The 19429-nt window shown below is 55.3% G+C and overlaps 1 protein-coding gene across 6 annotated transcripts in view; it reads right to left on the reverse strand.

The window, feature by feature from the left end:
- The window catches only part of SEPTIN8 (septin 8), a 27005-nt gene extending 9636 nt beyond the window's left edge, over nt 1-17369 (reverse strand). For 2 of the 6 annotated variants that reach the window (XM_054487389.2, XM_054487388.2), the window contains exons 1-9: nt 17067-17367; nt 5534-5654; nt 4361-4556; nt 3843-4029; nt 2613-2774; nt 1929-2025; nt 1587-1755; nt 1263-1395; nt 932-1122 (exon numbers count right to left, since the gene is read on the reverse strand). In XM_054487389.2, coding sequence (XP_054343364.1) covers nt 932-1122; nt 1263-1395; nt 1587-1755; nt 1929-2025; nt 2613-2774; nt 3843-4029; nt 4361-4556; nt 5534-5654; nt 17067-17096 — 1286 coding nt within the window. In that variant the 5' untranslated portion in view covers nt 17097-17367. Of the gene's footprint in view, nt 1-931; nt 1123-1262; nt 1396-1586; nt 1756-1928; nt 2026-2612; nt 2775-3842; nt 4030-4360; nt 4557-5533; nt 5655-17066 lie in introns of all 6 variants that reach the window. The other 4 variants (XM_054487391.2, XM_054487390.2, XM_054487395.2 and 1 more) reach the window with 4 other exon arrangements.
- Between the last annotated feature and the right edge of the window lie 2060 nt (nt 17370-19429).

Genomic DNA, 19429 nt, shown 5'->3' on the forward strand with positions numbered 1-19429 from the left:
TGGAAACAGGCTATGAAGATCGCCAGGGAGAAGTGACTCAGAGTTGTCCCCACCTGACTACTCCGTTGACTGCACTCCTGGTGCTGGGAAAGGCCTCCCTGCCATCCAGTCTTTCTCTCCTCTCTCCACTCTGCAGGAACAACTCCAGCCTCTACTTGAGGGGCAGCTCCTCTCCCCAAAAGAACCCACAGAGCCCCTGTGGGAAGCTGCTTTCCTCCCTTCAGCCCTGAGGGCCCTTCAGAACAGCTGTGTGGTGACCACAGTCTCCAGGAGGCCAGTGTTGGCTGGCGCGAGTGCCCGCAGTTCTCCATCACCACCTGCCAGCCAATACAGGCTCCATACCACTGCCCCACAGACTGAGAAGGGATGCGCCACAGCTGTCCAAGCAGAAACCACCACGGCTTTTGGAATCTGGCTGGAGATGCTGACATTCCCAGGTCCTGTCCCTCCCCTGGCCTGAAAGACCATTCCCAGCATTCCCAGAGCCCTGCAGCTTCGCCCTCTCCAGGCTGCTCCTCGCCCATGCAGCCCCACCTTCACCACGCTGCAGCAGGGCCACAGCTGCCAAGGGGGCTATGGGAGAGCAAATGGGTGAGTAAGAAAGTTGGGGGAAGAGGAGGAAGGGGGAAGAGAAGGAGAGAAAAAGGGAGAAGGGAGAAGGGAGAGGGAGGGGGAGCACAAGATTGCCTATGCAAGCGAGACCGCATGAGTATCAGAGCAATCCAGATGGCGAGACGCTGGATCACTAGTGAAAGAAAAAGAAAGGCAACCAAGAAAGCTGGGGGGAGAGCCACTGAAGATGAGGGAAAACCAAACAGGAAAGGGGTAAGAGAGGGCGAGCAAGAGAGCGAGAAGGGAGGTGAGGGACAAGAACGAAAGCAAAAGCCCACAGGAGCAAGAGGAGCCAGCACAGGCGCGGCCTGCCACCTACTTCTTCTTGTCCTTGTCCTTCCTCAGGGGCTGCTGCGAGGTGGCGTGCAAGGCCTGCGACTGCAGGGCCTCCACCGCAGCCTTCCGGCGATTGAAGGCATGGGTCTCCTCCTCCAGTTCCTGGCGCTTTTCCTCCACCTTGCGCTTCTCCTCCTGGTGGACCCGCTTCAGGTGCTCAAACTTCTCATGGAGCTGGCATCAGAAAGGGGGCAGAAGATGCAGGGAGCAAGAGGAGGGCTTGAGCCTGGGCCAGGAAGGCACCCCCACCTCTACCCTCAGCCAGGCCTTCCCTCCCTCAGCTTCCCCATCCCAGCCCCCAGCCTGGTACATACCTCCCTTTCCTTCTCCTTCAGCTCCAGCTCTGTCTCCTTCACTTTGTTGACAAACATCTGCCTCATCTCTTCCTCCTTCCTCTGCAGCTCACTCAGGAACTCCTTCCTCTTGGCCTCGTATGTCTCTTGTAGGCTGTGGAGACCCAGAGAAGAGAGGCCAAGGATGGGATTATGACGGAATGGGGTAGGGCAGGGCAGAGCCAGAGAAGTAGGATCATGTGGGCACGAGGGGTAAGAGGATGCTGGGGTCCCTCAGGGAACAGATGCCAGGGTGGTATCTGGCCACAGCTGTGAAGACAGGCTCACTCTGGCTCAGGCTGTCACCTGAAGGGCTGGCTGTCACCATCGCTGTCCTGAAAGCCCATCTCCTCCAACTTGCAGCGCCGGTAGAGCTCGTAGTGCCGGCTGTGGGTCTGCTCGCGGAGGTCTTCCATGTTCACCCGGATCAACATCTCCCGCAGCTTCACGAAGTCGCAGTGATTCTCATTCTCCACTGAAAGCAGAGGGCCGGTGGGGTATCAGGCAGGCATGCAGGCGGGCACACTCCAGAGTCAGGGTGGGCACGCAGGTGGGCATGAGGAGGAAACAGCACAGGGTACTACAGGCAGCAGGGCAGGCCAGGGAACTCAGTTCTACCCCCAGGATGCACTTCCCGTCCACACTCACCCTGCACCACTCCCCAGGGGTACTGCCGTGCTCGGACCAGCTTGTTCCCCACCTTCACCTCCTCGGTGCTGCCCACCACGGCAAAGGGCAGATGTGCCTGGAAAGGGGCCCGGGTATGCGTAAGCCCTGAGCTGACACAGACTAATGGCAGACTCTCCCTCCCTGCCCCTGGGTCCTAGGGAGGGGCAGCCAGACCTGAACAAAGGCTCCAGGGCCAGATGCTTACTTCCTGGCTCTCTTCTGGAGAAATGTCCCAGAACTCCAAACAGGGGAGTGGGCTGAACCCTCAACCCCCTCCCTGGTGCTCCTGATTCTCCAGGCTGTTCTTTCAGCACTCGGGCCTCCCAGGGGCCATTAGAGCTCCCTGAAAGGACCTGTGAGCCTGGCTCCCTTCCAGGTTCCCAAACCCTTAAGCCTGCTCAACTCCTTCCATTTGCAGGCTCCTCCATGAGTCCAGATCTTATGACACCCAAACCTGGGGTCCTCGGTGTAGGCCCACTATCAGATTCCTCCTGTCCCCTGCCCACAGATGTAGGACTGGCCAGCTCCAGATGCCCACCCTTCTGTCCTGGAGAAGCTAAGGCTGGAATCCTGGGGAACAAGAGTCTCCTGGGGCTGTGTCAGATCTGTGCCGGCTCCTCGCCCTCTGGCCCCAGGGCCCTGAGGCCCTCGCCCAACGCTCACATTCATGACTGCGTTAATCTCTGCAACAGCCTCGTCATCCGTGGGAAACTGGTAGATCTGGACCCCGTTGCTGACCAACTCGCCCATGATCTTGATCTTGAACTTATGGAGCTCGCTCTTGGAGATGGTGTCAGCCTTGGCGATGATGGGAATAATGTTCACCTGCCAGGATCAGGGGAGGGGACAGCAGGCTGGTTGGCTCTTTTGAGCAATGGTTCCCATGCCATGCCCAGGATATGGATAGCCATGCCCAGGCCATATCCCTGGGCAGGGGGAAGGAGGCCAGAGAGATGGAGCCACTCCCACGGGCAGCCATAGTGCAAACCCAGCCACCTGTGGCCATTCTGATGAGTTTCAACAATTGGCTGCAGTGCTTCTTACAGCCCTGGTTCCCCAAAATTGCCATCCAGCCCCAAAACTGGTCCCCCTAGGCATACCCAGCTTTGACCCAGAATCCTTTGAAGGTCTTAATTGGCCTGGGGCCTGACAGAAGGAGTGGTGGGGGGCTGTGCTCCCTACTAAGCAGGTAAAAGGACCCATCAGCAGTAGCCATAAGAAGATCCCAAAATCTCCCAGGCCCAGGCTATCCTGTTTTTCACAATAAAAATGAACTCCTGAGATGGGAGGGCAGTCACGTGAGAGCTGACAAGGGATGTGGGGCCACATGCCCTTCAAGATGCACAGCCCTTCCAGTCCTTCCCATGAAGCTGCCTCCCTTCTCTACCCCTACAGTACCCACCCCTCATTCACATCCCAGTTCTGGGCCTTAACTCTCCTCTCCCTGATGGGCTCAGAAGGAGCCAAAGGACATTTATGTCAGGGAGGAAGGGGGAAGTGAAAGGAGGAGCTAGAAATTAGGAATTGAGAGATAGAAAATGAGCAGAGAAGAGGCTGAGATGGGAAGGGAGGTTCCCTGGAGTGAAGGGGAACAAACACTATCGAGAGTGGGAGGGGCCAGCAAGGCTGAGAATGAGAATGATTCAGCTGCAAGCAAGGGGCTCAGGGTCAGACCCAGGGCACAGGACTCTGGAGAATGAGCCCAGAGCAATGGGGGCCACTGGAGCAGGAGGGACAGACGCAAGACAGAGAGAGGACCGAGCCAATGGGGGGCCACCCACAAGCCCCCCACCAGGTCCCTGAGGACCATGGTGGACAGGCATGAGGCAGCCACCACATCGCATCGCAGCAGAAGACTATGGAGCCTGTGACAGCAGGTGGGGACAGGGATACCTTGCTGTCTAGTTTCTTCATGGTCACTAGATCTAGAGACTTCAGGGAGTGCCCTGTGGGCGTGATGAAGTAGAGGCAAACGTGGATCCTTGTGTCATGGTAGTCGAAGAGCGAGCGGCGGATCTTCAGCTCCTCCTGCAGATAATTTTCAAACTGCGCATCGATGTAGTCAACTATGGGCCTGTAACTACAGACAGCTCCATCACCCAGGAGGCTGCCAGCTGAGATCAGGGGCTTGGGGCTTGGGGGGCTCAGGGCTTGGGGCCAAGCCAGGCTGCCCCCTGGCCTTTTATTTCTGGGAACAGCTTCTGCCTGAGATCCCTGACTGGATACAGGCAGCTGACCCCTTCTTCAGACACCTAAAGGAGTAACTGGTCTGTTGGTGACCACAGAGCCTCAGATATTCCCCAAGAGGCCCTCCCTGGCCCCCTGCAGTGTGAGGGCTGGGCTACTGGTATGGGGGCCAATGTAGGTGGGGTGGGAGGAGGCTGGGTGGGGCCACCCTTCCCGCCTCTTGCCTCTCATCCTTATTGATCTGATCCCCAAAGCCCACGGCGTCCACAATGGTCAGCTTGAGCTGCACGTTGCTCTCCTGGAGGTCGTAGGTCTGGGGCCGCAGGCGCACACATGCCTCGTGGTGACTGGCTTCCTCAGTCTCGAAGGTCGTGTTGAAGAGTGTGTTCATCAGTGTGGATTTGCCAATGCCGGTCTCCCCTGGGCAGTGAGGACAGGAGGGGAAGAAGTGGGTGTCACAGGCTGGAAATGGGCTGTCCTTGACTGGCGGCTAGGCCAGGCGGGGCTCAGGCATCCATGGCCCCTGGATAAGAGAAAGGGCAGGCCGCCCACCCCATCCCTCATCACCCCCATTCCCCAGGAACTATCTTTTCCTGTGGCCTCAGAAATAACCTGTGGAAGAAAGAGCCAAAAGGTGGACTGGGACAGAAGACATAGCTGTGTGTGATGTGTGATGTATTTCCTCAGGGAGCAGGGAAGAGGCAGAGCCAGGCAGCACTGCAGACCCAATCACCTCACACATAACCTGCTCTACACAACACCCCTCCCAGGACCAGGGTAGTCATGGGACCAAGAGGGCCAGGGTCTAAAGCCACCAGTGGCTCAACCCATGCGCCCCGGACAGCCCTAGCTCCTCCACATGGCTTTAGCTGGGGGAACTCAGGATGGGCTGCTTCCCGAAGGGCACCTGCAGAGGGACCAGAAGAGCACTTTGTGCCCTTCTGGGAGTCCCAGGGAACCTCCGAGAGCCTTTCTGCTTGGGGCTGTATTTGTTCACATGCGTGCTGGAGCACTTACCATAGGATATGGTGATGAGGGGCAGAGCTGTTTACCATAACGTCCTTGACACAGGGTGGGAAGCAGTAAATGAGTACAGTTTTTTAAATGAACAAACAAATGAATAAATGAACCTAAATCTCTGTGATAAACACCCACAGTTTACAAAGCACTTTCATGTGCCCGATCCGGTTTACTCTTCATGACAATGCTGTGTCAGGCCCTGGCTCTAACTCTATCCTTGACTCTGGCAGAGACATCAATCAAATCCTCGTCCTGACACCCCCAAAGTTTCACTCTGCCTGGGAAGCCCCCTTGCGGCTCAACAGGAGGTCAGAAGCATCCCCTCTCCCAGGAGGTTCTCACCCAACCTCTCTCTGAGGCCAGGCCCTGACACTCACCCACACAGAGGATGTTGAAGCTGAAGCCCTGAGTGACCGACTTGCTGACCAGCTGGTCGGGGAGGCTGTCGAAACCCACATGGCCGCCCAGGGAGAGGCTCCGGGGCTCTGGCTCTGCATTCTGCCAAGAGAGAAATAAAGCAAGACATGAGCCCCCTGGGGAAGAAAGGTCAAGCTGTGGGGGCGGGCGCTAAATCTGAGTTAAAACAGTGAAGCAGCCCCGCCCGATGTCTGAATTCTCAACAAATCTCAGACACACCCTGAGTACACCCAAGCACCAACTCCAGGCCAAGTTCCCCCGGAGGGAGCCTGATGCCCCCAGGGAGAAAGGCCCTTCCACTCTGTAGCTTTGCTCCACCTGGGATGCCCAGGGATGCCTGGGCTGAGGGCTCCATGTCTCCTGGCATAGGTGGCCCCAGGGGCTGTGGCTGCTACCCATAAGGGCCCACCTGTTTTCCTACTCAGGAGGCCCCAGATGGTCCCAGAGTACCAGATTGGAAAGTGTGTCTGTTCCTGCAGCCAGCTCTAGGAGAGGGGGGATGCTGCCCCTGCCTAGTCCTCCCAGGCCCTCCCACTGAGGCAGGACTCAAGCAGGGCCACGTCTGGTCCGACCCCCTCACAAGCATGCTCCCTCAGAGGGGCCTCCTCTATCAGCTGGGCTCGTGGCCCTCCATGTTCACCCCTGCTCTTCACACACCCATGTGTGGGACTCATGCATGGACCCTGCTAAAGGAGCCGGCCCTCACTCACACAACCCCCCATTGGGGCTCAGGGGTGGGTTCCAAAGGGACTGAGACTCTGAAGCCTCCTCCCTTCTGCCTCAGTGGTATTCTCTAGAGACCCCCAGCTCCTGGCTCCTGACTCCTGCCACCCTTCCACCCCCATCTCAGCCCTGGTTGTCTAGACAGAAGGTTCCAGGCGAGAATGTGGAGGCCTGGCCTTAGCGGAGAGCTGAGCAGCAGGCCCCGAGTGAGCTGGGGCCACTGGAGCTGGCCCACCGCTCTATAAAAAGAAACCACGAGGACCCGAAGCAGAGGGTCATAGTCACACTCCAACTTGTGTGGCTGGTTTCTCTGACTCCCTGGAATGGGGTAAAATGCTGCCCGAGGGAAGGTTCCCAGGCTCAGCCCCTCCGGAGGGCAGACCTTAGGCAGCTCCATGTTGTGCAGTCATGCCTCCTCCATTCCTGAGCCCCACTGCCCTGAGACAGCTAGAAAGAGGAAGGAGAGGAAGGGGCAGCGGATTCAGAGTCTCTCCCGCCCATAGCCGCAGGGTGGGGAAGCAGGTCCAGCTGAGGACAGCCCAGGAGATAGGGCCAGTGGCAGCCCTTGTGCAGATGTGGATACAGACTCGGGGTCAGGAACGGACGGGGGGCCCTGACTCCTGCCCCACAGAAGCATCTCCTCAGCACCTGAGCAGCTGACCTGTGCCACAGCCCACTGCCTTGGCCTGAACCCCTCTGGCCATCCTTCCCTCCCAACCAGAGAACCTTGGCACTGAAACCCAACCTTCTCCACAACTGATGTCTACCTCTCCACAGCAGCCTTGCATCAGTGACTCCCAAGTGTGGGTGCTGGCAACCTAGACCCCACATAGCCCCTCTGGACAGTTGTACCATCCCCTCAAGCAAGTCAGGGCTACCACTAAACCTGCTTTCTCCCATGACTCTCTCTCAATGGAGCCTCTTTTCTTATAGCTGACCCTTTCTCCCCGTCACCTAGCCCCAAAGCATCATGTCCCAATCTCCCCCCTCAAGCCCAGATCTTCTTAGGGCTGCAAACATAATTGGACAAGGAGGTCCCAAAGGCAGTTTCCTCTCATTGGTGCCCACATAAAAGTAGTTAATGAAGCCTAGGAGGTGCCGGGTCAGGTCCAAAGCCCTTAGCATGGTGTTCCAGGCCTTCCTCACTGGCCTGGTTCCAGCCCAGCTGGTAACTCTGAGCTCTCTTTTCAAACTCTGCCCCTCCCCTGGGCTCTACAGCTACTCTACTTTTTCCTTGGCAGCCACTCTCACCTGGCCCCCAAGCACTTATGTTCCAGACCCCTCACTTGGCAGTTATCCTGTTTCCTAGTACTACTGGTTATCCGTTGTTAATGCATCTTGATTCTCTACCTAGTCTATGAGCTTCTCGATGCTGGCTGCAGGTTGGGGAGGTCCGGTTTTCTATTCTTCCCTCCCTCCCATTACTATGCCCAACATGCTGGACGATGCTACCATTTATAAGTTACTGAACACAGCCTCCAATTGCTACGGCATCAGAGCACCTGCCCACCTTACACAGAGCTTCATTATTTACTCTCTGGTCCACCTCCTTGTGGCAGCTTGAGGATCAAATGGAGGACACAACAGTCGGTCTAGAGCTTTTTTCTTTTCAGGCAAGACTGAAAATCTCCAAAATTTAAGGCGTGCTGTGCTTGCAGAGAAGGCTATGTGTTTATTCATCCTCTTCTTCCAAGGGGTGACACAATCAGGATGCAATCCAACATCCTGTAGTCTGCCGCCAAACCCCACCAAATCAGCTGTGTCTGGAAACCACACACACACACACACACACGCGCGCGCGCGCGCAGCCGCAGAGCACTTACTGAGAAGCAGAGGCCATTCCATTCCTGTTTTCCCCCACTTTCTCACAGTTCTAGGCTCCAGAGGCTAAGTGTAGCACTGGGGGTTGTTGGGGTGGGTCTCACATAAACCACCTATCCACACACAGCAACTGCAGAGTGGCCTCCTCTCACACAGCTTGGCTCTCTCTGTGGAAGTGTTGGGTACAGGGAGGTCATCATCCCTAAGTTGTTGCCCAGGCTACACTCTGTTATTGCAGGGGCCACACATCTGGGGCAATATCTGTTTAGGAGCCCCGGGGACCAGTCAGGGGTATGAGTCTATGGAGCATGCATGCACACACACATGTACAGACACAGAATGGCCACTGGCCCTGATGGAGGCAGTGTTGTTACCTGGTCCCAGGAGACTGATCTGACCTCCAGGCTTTACCGAGGGGTAACTCTCACTAATGCCAACTCCCTGATCACAGATTTGGCATCGACATGTGATCTAAGTTGCATTGCTCACTCCAGGGTGCCTGCCCCAGGCATCTCTACCAACCTGAGTGGGGTTACAACCTAGGAGGAACCAGCAGCCCCTGAAGGACCTCCTGCACATCTCAGCTACCATGACTCAGAAATAAAATTAGGTGTCCCAGTGGCTACCAGCCCTGCAATTTGGTGGGTGAGACCACAGCTCCAACTCCCAGGGTGGGAGCCCATCAGCATGATGCCATGATCGGAGCAGGTACAGGCAAGTGACGCAGGTTGAGCCTTTATGACCATCTTGAGACCATTAGGGGAGCTAGCCTAAGGCTGTAGTCCACTCACAGGATGGCAGAGCCAAGAAAATCACAGAGAAAAGAGGGAGCCAGAGTCTGCCCTATCTCTGGGCTTTTCCCCTTACCCCTGGCCATATCCTCTTTATTGCTGAGGCTAGTTGAGTGGTATTATCTATTACTTGCAACTGAAACATCTTCAGTGCCATAGGATCCAAAGTAAAACTCTTTGGATGCAGAGGAACAGGGAGAAAGCCAGGAGAGCCAGGAAAGGAGGGACAGTGTGGAAGGTAAAACATCTCAGTATTCACAACCAAAGGAAGGAATGGACGTCTGAGATGATACCAACACCTCACTGAGGCCCACCATGTGTGAACTAAGCCAAGTGATTTACACCCAGGCTCTCACTTGGTCCTTCCTCACTGTGGATGACAGACTCCATGATTATCCCCATTTTACAGGGGAGAAAACTGAAGCACACAGAAGCTAGGGAACTAACCAGGGCAGAGCAGGGACCTGAGAACAGACCAAGCTCTTGTCCCAAACCACTCTGCTACATTGCCTCCCCTGTCCTTAGCAGGCTTCCAACTCATTCATTCAGTCACTCAACACACACGCACTGGACATGTCTGCTGTGTGCCAGGAACTAAGATGGCTGCCAATGAAAAGATGAGGACATCAGATCCTTGACCTCAGAGGGCTAAGCCTAAACTCAAATGCCTTTAGAAGCCAGGCAGGTAACATATATAGGTGAAGGGGAGCAGCACCTTAATAACAATGGCAACAACAACAGACATAACTAACATGTATTGCATGCTTGCTATGCGCAACCCTAATTTAATCTAATTTAGTCCACACATCAGCCCCATGACATAGGCTGTAGCAGCCTCCCCATTGTCCAGATGAGACAATAGAGGCATCAGAAGAGTGTGTAATTTGCCCAAGACCACACTGCTCAGGAGAGCAAAGCCAGGATCTGAATGGAGACAACATGACTGTGAAACCCACGCTTCTAGTCACATCACTCCCCGCCTGCTGGATGAAAGACAGCCGCTAACTTGGCCAAGTGTGGGGGTTCCCGGGGAGAGGTGGGAATGGCACAGAACTGGAGAGCCTGTGCTTATGCTCAATCCATGGTGGCCGCAGTTCCACAACTCCAGCCAACTGTGGGAACACAGATCTAGTGTTGCCAAATCTTCCCATTTTTAAAGAGAATCCAAAAATCTCTCTCTATATATACATACATACATATATATATGTGTGTGTGTGTGTGTGTGTGTGTGTGTGTGTGTGTGTATATATATATATGTATTTTTTGAGACACAGTCTGGCTCTGTCACCCAGGCTGGAGTGGTGTGATCTCAGCTCACTGTAACCTCCGCCTCCTAGGTACAAGCAATTCTCATGCCTCAGACTCCCCAGTAGCTGGGATTACAGGCACACAACCACCACGCCTGGCTGATTTTTGTGTTTTTAGTAGAGACGGGATTTCACTATGTTGGCCAGGTCGGTCTTGAACTCCTGACCTCAGGTGATCCACCTGCGTTGGCCTCCCAAAGTGCTGGGATTACAGGTGTGAGCCACCATGCCTGGCCCAGAAATCTATATTTTTATGTGAAATTCTGTAATTTTTAAAGATTGACAACCAATACAAACTGAGAATACCACGAGGGCCCAATACAACATGTCAGGGGGCTGGTGTGGGCCAAAGGCCGGCTGGTCTGTAAGCTGGCTCTGGTGGGAGGGTGAGCTGGACGGACCCTGCAGCCAGGCTCCATTCTCAAGTCAGGAAGCCCCATGGCAGACTGCTCTGTGGGGAGGAGCCTTCAGGCAGGACAACTTAACTTGGACCCCAGAGAGAGGTGGACCCAAAGCCTCTGGCTCATTCCACACACCCAGCTCCCTGAGGTGCTCACACAGGGGTGAGCGTTCTATATGTCTTCAAAGTCCCAGGATAGAGAGAGTTGGCAGCTCTGAGCTCTACATATGCAATGAGAAACTCCATGGGGCCATTATCCCCTCTCTAATCACTAACAAGCTTTTGGCTCCTGAGCCAGGCCCCAGGCTTCTGTGTCATCATTTCTTTGGCACATCAAAGACAACAACCAAAATAATAACTTCTCAGGCCGGCTGCGTGCCTCCATGCCCGGCCGCACAAGACAAAGTAGAGAACAGCATTTTGTTATGCAGCCCAGTGGATAACTAGGACGCCCTTTTCCTGATCAGGAAATGCTCTGTCTGAGCCTCCTAGAGCAGCACTCATCACCAGCCAAGAGGAGCTGTCCCTTTTACCAAGAAACAAGGTGGGATCTGGGAAGAAATTGCATCTCATGGTTGCCCACACACAAAAAAAGGTTTTTTATCCAGAAGGAACTGGCAATCTACTGAATCTCTAAGCCAACTGAGCTGGAGAAGCTGTGGGTGAATAAAGACCCCTGTGATCTAAACCCCCAAACTAGGCTGGTTGTTGCAGTGGGAGTAGAAAGGATACCCCACCATAGGTGGATTGGCTACTGAGTAATGGACAAAGAGCAGCCCCCAGACCCCAGGCCTTCCAGAGTTCTCCAGTGCCTTGGACTGTGGATGCTTTTCTTCCTCTGGGCTCCCATGCCTAGCACCCACTCACCTGTATACCCAGTGAGGCAGACAGGAAGCCCACTCCCCAGGGGAGCTCCAGCCCTGGGGGTGGCCCTATTAAGTAACTGAGCAATGGACCCAGGAGTCAATGGACCACTGGAAACTTTCTCCACCCATGTTCCTGGCACAAACTATGCTAGCCCCGGCTCCAGCTCCTCCCAGCAGCCTGGGCCTTAAATAGCCAGAGCAGAGACCTCTAGCCAGAACCCGTGGTCGCGGTCATAAGCACAACTGTCCTTGAGCCTGAGAGGAATCCTAGGAATTTTCCCAGGAAAGGCTTCGGCTCTGGTCCCAGGATTCCACAGCAAGCCTCTAAGCCCAGGTCAGAGGTTACGGGAAATAACCAAGGAGACATATGTGGGAGGGTGGGGGTGGGATGCTGCTACCCGGGGCCAGGAAGGGAAGACTAGAGGCAGGATATACCTGTCCCAAATCAAGAGGACACCTGGGAGCCAAAGCATCTTTCTCCTACAGTGGCAACAGAAAACTTGAGAGAAGATTCAAGCAAGGATCACCCTCCATGGTCCCAGCATGACGGCAGTCAAGGTAACAGGAAGCCAATCATCCTCGCAAGGCTAGTCCTACTCCACCCATCCTGGGAAGAGAAGGAATTTTGGGAGCAAAACCATCCCCTGACCCCAATACTCCATTCTCTCTGTTTCTCTGTCTCACTAAGAGGCAGTCTTTCCTTTCTGCACACAGCCAGCCAGACTGGAGCTTATTAATTTGGGATAGTGTGTTTCAAGCTTTTCCCATCAAAATCAGATTTCCAGGAAGCTAACAGCAGAGTTACTGGTAGCTGGGCCAGTACTCGCCACCCCAACCCCCAGGCCTAGGACAGACACATTCTTGGCCTTTATTGTGCTGCCTGAGAGGGAGTGGTCTATCCCACCACAGAGGAGATGGGGAAGGCGCTCTGGGCTGCAGAATGTACTAGAACTCCAGGCATTCATATTTTCTTACTTAGCTCAGGGACTCCAGTGGCAGCCACCACTGCCTTGTAACAGCGAAAGCCATGAGTGGTCTGGGTATCACTGGCAGGAGAAGGCAGCCTCTGTTTCACAGCAAATGAAACCCTTGGAGGAAGAATGTGGGCAGCAAAGGTGCCCCATCTTCTGTCCAACCCCAGGATGGATGCCAGTGCTGGAAAGGGATGGAGGAATGCATGGGCACCAATACGGGTTGGCAGAGGTATGGGGGTGGCACTGCTATACTTCTCTGCTGCTTGTCCGTTCACTCCAACACCAGGCAGAATGTCAGGTTTGTACCCAGGCCCAAGAGCCAGGTCTGGCAAGTGGGCTTGGGTCCATACCCACAGCCCCTCCTGAACCCCAAGCATCAGGCAGCCCAAGCCCTGGAGCCCCCTCAGAAAACAGCCAGCCACCTGCCAGCAGACATGGGCCCCTGTACCTTCCTCTGCTGGTTCTGTCCCTCTAATTTGACCTCTAGGATAGGGAACACCTGAAAGCCGTGTGTCCTGAGAATATCTAATTTGCCCCAAGAACATGTAGGGCAACTGCACACAGAGCCAAGATGCCTCCTGCCCCGTCCTCCGCTGCCTCTTCCCAGCCCCAGTTCTTAGAGGAGCTCTGAAGGTCCAGATGGCTCCAAAAGAAGCCAACAGAGTGCCCCAGCTCTACCACAAGGGCATGGAGACCTTGGGAGGGCGTCTCTTCCCCAGGCAGATGTGTCTCCCTCCTGCATGCATAGATCTGCATCTGGTTATCTGGCAAAGCTTTTGCCTTGGGGGCCATGCCTGGGGATCCTGAAACCCAAGCTGGCAGTACAGAGGCAGGAAGGCTGGGGAGGCTGCAAGGGACACACAGAGGCCAGCTGGCCCTCGGGCCCTTTGCTCTATCATCCTGCAGCTGCTCGCCTCTGGTAGCTGGACTTGAGCCACAGAGACATTTGTGGTAGTTACTGCCCCAAATATGCTTCCACCTAGCCCATCCGAGGGCTCAAAACGCCAAGGTATTCACCCTCTCTGTCATCTCTGGTATTGGAATTTGGATCTTGTTCCCCCTACCTTTACTAGCCAATGACCAAAGTCTGCATCCTCACCCAACCTTGGGCTGTTGGCATCAACAAGATAATGCGCTCAAAGCACCCACTGCCCTCCTTGCCATCCAAGGTTTTTGACACAAGCCTGGTTCCCAGGCTCCATCCAGTCTCCCTCCTCCTTGGCCCTGAGCTCAGTCTCCTCCTTGCCATCCTCTCTGTTCCTATCATGGTCAGTCTTTTAGCATGTGCTCCCTGGGATGACCAATGCTTCCCATCAGCCCCGCAGCTCTGACCCACTGCAATCAAGACCCCAAGCAGACCTTCCTAAGGTGGGCACACATAGCATGGTCTGATGCCCAAGAAGGAGGGAGGGCAGGCAGACTCACCTCCTGGGGGAGAGGGCAGAGCTGCGGCTCTGCAGGTGGTGCTCACATGTGCCCTGAGAGCTGCACAGGCATCTCTTGCTCAGCTCCCTTTTTTCTTCGGCATGGCTCAGCAAGGAGGCTACTGGCCGTTTTTACAAGATGGGGAGATACCACTCTGACAGAGACCTTGAGCCCCACTTGGGTGCGGGCTCTCAATTCCTGCTTCAGGAGGGACTAGGTACTCCCTGGAGAGCCTGCTTCTTGGGGAAGTATCAAGATTGTGGGGGTGACAACGGAAGTGACAGATGGTGCTGGGGATAAAGCAGAGATGGGGTAAGTGACTGGCTGGGAAGAACGCCAGTGTGAGGCTGCGTGCTGCACGTTTCTTCCTCTCCCCCTCAGCTTCACTTTCCCCAAGCCCTAAAGGGTCGCTCACCACGGGGTCTGAACCTGTGAGATTCTGGCAGGAGAAAACACCGGAGCTGGCCCTCGGGGAAGGAAGGGCTGAGCCCCAGAGTCAAGGTTCCGGTTAGGAGGAGGGACACAGCAAGAGTGGACAGGAGTCTGGCTGCCCAAGGAGGGCAAGGGGCAACACACCCTCCTCAGAGGGCTGCTCCACACACCCACACACAGGGGATGCCAACCCTCACCCCAATACTGATCTAGGGTGGAGCAGAGCCCAGTCAGGATGCCAAGGCTGTTGGCCTGTGGTGTGTACACCATGCTATGCGAGCACACAGGAACCCAGCACACATCCATCTCAAAGTACAACTCTGTATGCTGTCTAAGCTCCAGGTCAGGACAATTCTCAGGCCTGCAGGGCTAGTCTGACCACTGAGCTGGCCAGAGGGACAGTGTAGACCTGTCACGGCTCCATCACATCCTGGGGCTTGCGAGACACCTCAGCATATTTCCAAACATGCCACGGACTGCAATTAACCCTCCATAAACTCTTTGAGGAACCAGTGCTCTGCCCATTTAACAGCAAGATAAAGGCAGAAATGATTTTCCCAAGATGACAAGCCAGGAAGGGTGAATGGAGTCCAGACTTAAATTCAGGCCAAACTCCACCCAAGGTCTCCACCCAAATCCAACCCTATCCAAGCCCTTCCAGGAGGCTGACAGCCCCAAGTGCAGAGGGTGTGGAAGGTGTCCATCCCTCCAGCTGAAGCTGGCATAGCAACCAAGGCCCTGCGCTCAGTCTCTACGCCCTTGCCTGAGTCAGTCCCCTCTCTGTGCCCTGGCCACCCCGCAGCTAATACCCAAACTCCTCACAGGAATGGTCCGAGAGCAAACACAGGACCCCAGGGGAAGGCTTGACCAGCCCACAGCCTGGCCTCTCAGCTAACCCTCTGAGGACCATGTCTGGACGAGCAGGGATGGAAGCTCTACAGAGAGTGCCATGAACAGGGCAAATGCATCCTCTGCTCCCTTCTTACATAGGGGGCCAGTCCTCACATCCACGTGGACAATAAGTAGCATATATTATTTATTGTGTCCTTACCATGTGCCAGACACAGCGCTAAGTACCTCCCCTGGATTCTCTTGTTGAATCCTCACAATACCTCTATGAGGGAAGTAATATTTCTATCCCATTATACACATGAGAGCACCAAGGGGTTAAACAACCTTCTCAAGGTCACATGGCCAACAAGGAGTGTCTAGGATTCCTATCAGGCTGTCTGATTCTGGTTTCTCTACATACCTCTCCCACCTGCAAGATCAACTGTTAAACTTCTGGCCACAGACAAGACCTAGACATAACTTTCTGCTCAGCTGGGCACAGAAAATGCACACAGACACACATGCAGAGACACCCAGGCACTCACGGGTCTCTTGGCCTCCAGCTAATCAGCAGGTCTGTTAGGATTCAGGCACTGCCCTCCTCTGGTACATAAATTCCAATTTATAATACGGGGCGAAGTGAATCTCTGAGTAGCCCAGCCTCTGAATCTGTTCCTCATGTATTTAAACTGACTTAACTGACATACAGCCCCCTCTCCAATGGGAATAAAACACCCGAGTCTAGAAATTATGAAACCAAGAGCTCCTGCTTTAGTCATGCACATTTCCAAAGTAGACTAAGAAATGTATTTTCAGATTAAACGGAAAATTTACATATACAAATTGGGATGACAGTATTTATAGCATTAATTACATAAGTCCTGGCTCCCTTATTTAGCCCCAGAACCAATTCGTTATCGTTCACATATTCAGAATTCCCCCTTCCCTCCAACAGCCCTGGGCCTCCCTCCTCCTCCTCCTCCTTCTCCCCCTCCTCCCCCTTCCAGCCGACCAGGGCCTCACATGCTGGCAAGAGGACACAGCTTCCTTCACTGTCACAGCCTAGCCTCCCAGACACACCCAGATCCAGCCTTAGACAGCAGGGGATGTCCAGATACAACCCCCCCAAAGGCCTCCCTCCCCCGAGTGAATTATGAAAACCTTTAGTAAGTTGGCTATCGGCAGGCTCAGGCCCAGTGAGACCCCTGCAGGGACCACCAGGGACGTCAACCTTCTGAGGACCTGGACTGGAGCCCAAATAAACGTCCACTGGGCTGAGTCTGGAATCCCTCCAGCTCCTGGCGAATGGCTGCCGCAGACCCGACCACTGAGGCCTGACCTGCCTGGAGTCGCACCCCGGATTCCGGCGTGGGGAGCGGGGGCAGAGGGGAGCGGGGGAGGAAGGAAAAGCAGGCCAGGGGTCTTCAGGACTCAAGTCTGCAACTGTCCTAAGCTTGTGTGGGAGACTCCCTCGGATCCTGGGGCCTCCATCCTCCCCGGCTGTACCTACCCCGCAGCACCTGTGCGGCTAGCTAGGACTCTTCCCCAAGTGTGCAGAAAGAAACACCCTGGGCGATAGGGTCCGGAGTGTCCCGGACCCTCACCTGCGGCCCCGCGGGCGCCACTCTGTCTTCGCACCTGCCCGGAGCCAGGCGGGTCTTTGCTCCTTCCCGCGAAAGGGGTTTGCCTTGCCTGCGCCCCAGGAAGCGACCCCGACCAGCCGCCCGGCAAGGCAGGCCGCCCGACGTTCCGGGACCCCTCGCAGCGCGGCCGAGAGCCCGCGCCGGGGTCCTCGAGCTGGCCCGGCGTCGAGGCCCGGCCGTGCGGCGCTGACAGCCCGCTTCGCGCCCCCCGCCAGCTGCAGGGCGGCCCCTCCTGCGCCCCGCGCCTCCCGCGCGCGCCGCGGCCCAGCGGGGCCCTCACCGAGAAGCGCTCCAGGTCGGTGGCCGCCATGGCGAGCTCCGCACCGGGCGGGTGGGCTGGGACCAGCGCAGGGGCAGCGACAGGGACCAGCCGGCTGCGGGACGCGCTCCGCCCGGGCGGCTGCGGCTGAATGGATCCAATATGGCCACTTCCTGGAAACTCCCCTTGGCGGCGGCGGCGGCGGGAGAAGCCGCGGAGCCGCCCCTGCCCCCGCCCGCGGGACCGGCCTCTCCGCCCGGCCCGGCCACGAGCGCAGCCGGAGCCCCGCCGCTTGGACGGCCGGGGGTCTCCGCGGCGAGGCGGGAGGTGCCAACTGCGGGGACTGCTGGGACTTGTAGTCCGCGCGTTGGGGGACCGGGACGGCAGTGTCGAAGGGCTCGGGGCCGGTGCCCGGCGGGCCTCTGCGTGTCCCGTGGAGCCTGGGGCCAAGCCTGGGTGAGAGTCTCCTGGGTCCGCGCGCTGGGAAGCCTTTCCCGTGAGGGGGAAGTGGGGCACGGCGTGCGTCCTAGAGATCTCCCCCACCAAGCCGTCTCCACCCGCTGGAGCCTGCAAATGTGCTGGGACCACCAACCAGAGTGTGGACAAGCTGCGGGAGACCCGTCGGATCCGGGAGAGGCCGCGGCAGCCTAGTCTGCGGGTGTCTTGGGCCCCACCTGATGCTCCGGCCGGAGCTAGGGCGGGAACCCCGGCGGGACCCGCGCGTCCGCCCAGGCGGCCTTCCCGGGCAAGGGACCAGCCTTCGGCTCCTTGTGCAACCAACGAGCAGGATGCGCAGTTTAGGTTGGGATTCCTGCAATAGAAAAGCAGAGCTCGACGGTCAAGGCGTCAGATTGCAAGTGTCCATCACCCTGCCTGTCCCAAGGGCTTGGGACAACGTCTTAATGGAGTCCCACCATTGTGCAAAGAGGATGACCGCTCCCAATGCGTGCACGTTCTCTCCGCTAATGTCACTGCTCAAAACATTCAGAAAATTAACACTTAGGCCAGGGTCGGAGGCCTTAGGAGGTTCTGTATCCTTCTCACTGACAATCCATACAAAAGCAGCTCCCAAATCCTCTGAAACCCCGTTTCTTTCTCTTCCCTCTGCCTTTCTCTCTGCTCTTTCTGAGAATGTGGCAAGGTTTGCCCCCTACCCCCCACTGGCCTCATCCCAGGTTGGTCCACCCTCCACACACACCCCTCACCCCAGTATGCTGAGAAGCAACCTGACCTGTTTCTCCTACTCAGAAACTTCTGCTGACTGGAGGTGCCTAAAGACCACGTTCGACTTAGCACACCTGGCTTAAGAGGAGCCCCCGCTCTGCTGTTTGACCTTGTCACCCTGATTTGGCTTTCCCCTCCTCACTCTCCTAGGCAAACTGCAGCTTGTCCCCAAGGTGGACTGATTTCCCGCTGGACCTTCCTGACAATGTTTTCACTTTGCTCCTCTCTCTATGCTGCTGTTTCCCATGCTGTATTAAAGTTATCTACAAGAAATAGAGCAGAGCAGTGGTTAGGGAAGCTGGATCTATGGCAAACCTTCCTGGTGGAATCCTGCTAGCTTTTTAACCTTAGCTAGGCAAGTTACTTAACTATGCCTCCCTTCCCTGGTCCTAAAAATGAGAACAAGAATAGCACCTATGTTACAGGATTAAATAACATAAGTAAAAGGCTTTAAGTTGTATGTAAAATATAATATTAAATAAAATCTCCCTTTCTAGACTACAAGGGCCTTAATGTCAGAGCCCAGAGAACGTGTGGTGAATACTGAATTGATCATCCTAGACTATATCTACTGTTTCCATTTTCTTTCCCTATAACTAACAAGAAATCACGACCAACTGCCATCCGTATGGCAGTTCTGCATTACAACTCTCTGGGACTAGCCCTAAATTATCTTTAAAATGGTCTTTTATCTCTAATTGGAAATATTTCAAAACATGTACTTCTCACAGTCCCGGCCAGTAGCTATGAGAAGGAAAAGCTCAGAGTACAGGTGACTTCCTTCTTTTGGGATATATTCACTCTACTCTGTAGGAGTAAACAGGAGAATTTCCTCCTATTCCACAATGCCGAAATTTCTCTCATTTTATGCTGCTGCTGGTCAGAACTTCTAAAAGAGTGAGAATTATCTATGAGGGCTCAAAAGGTGAATATAACAATCATTTCTCACATGGCAAAGTGTTATTTCTTTTTTTTTTAATTAAGTATTTGTTGATGATTCTTGGGTGTTTCTCGGAGAGGGGGATATGGCAGGGTCATAGGATAATAGTGGAGAGAAGGTCAGGAGATAAACACATGAACAAAGGTCTCTGGTTTTCCTAGGCAGAGGTCCCTGCGGCCTTCTGCAGTGTTTGTGTCCCTGGGTACTTGAGATTAGGGAG

Source organism: Pongo pygmaeus, chromosome 4 (assembly GCF_028885625.2).
Source record: "Pongo pygmaeus isolate AG05252 chromosome 4, NHGRI_mPonPyg2-v2.0_pri, whole genome shotgun sequence".
In the NCBI taxonomy this organism is placed as follows: domain Eukaryota; kingdom Metazoa; phylum Chordata; class Mammalia; order Primates; family Hominidae; genus Pongo; species Pongo pygmaeus.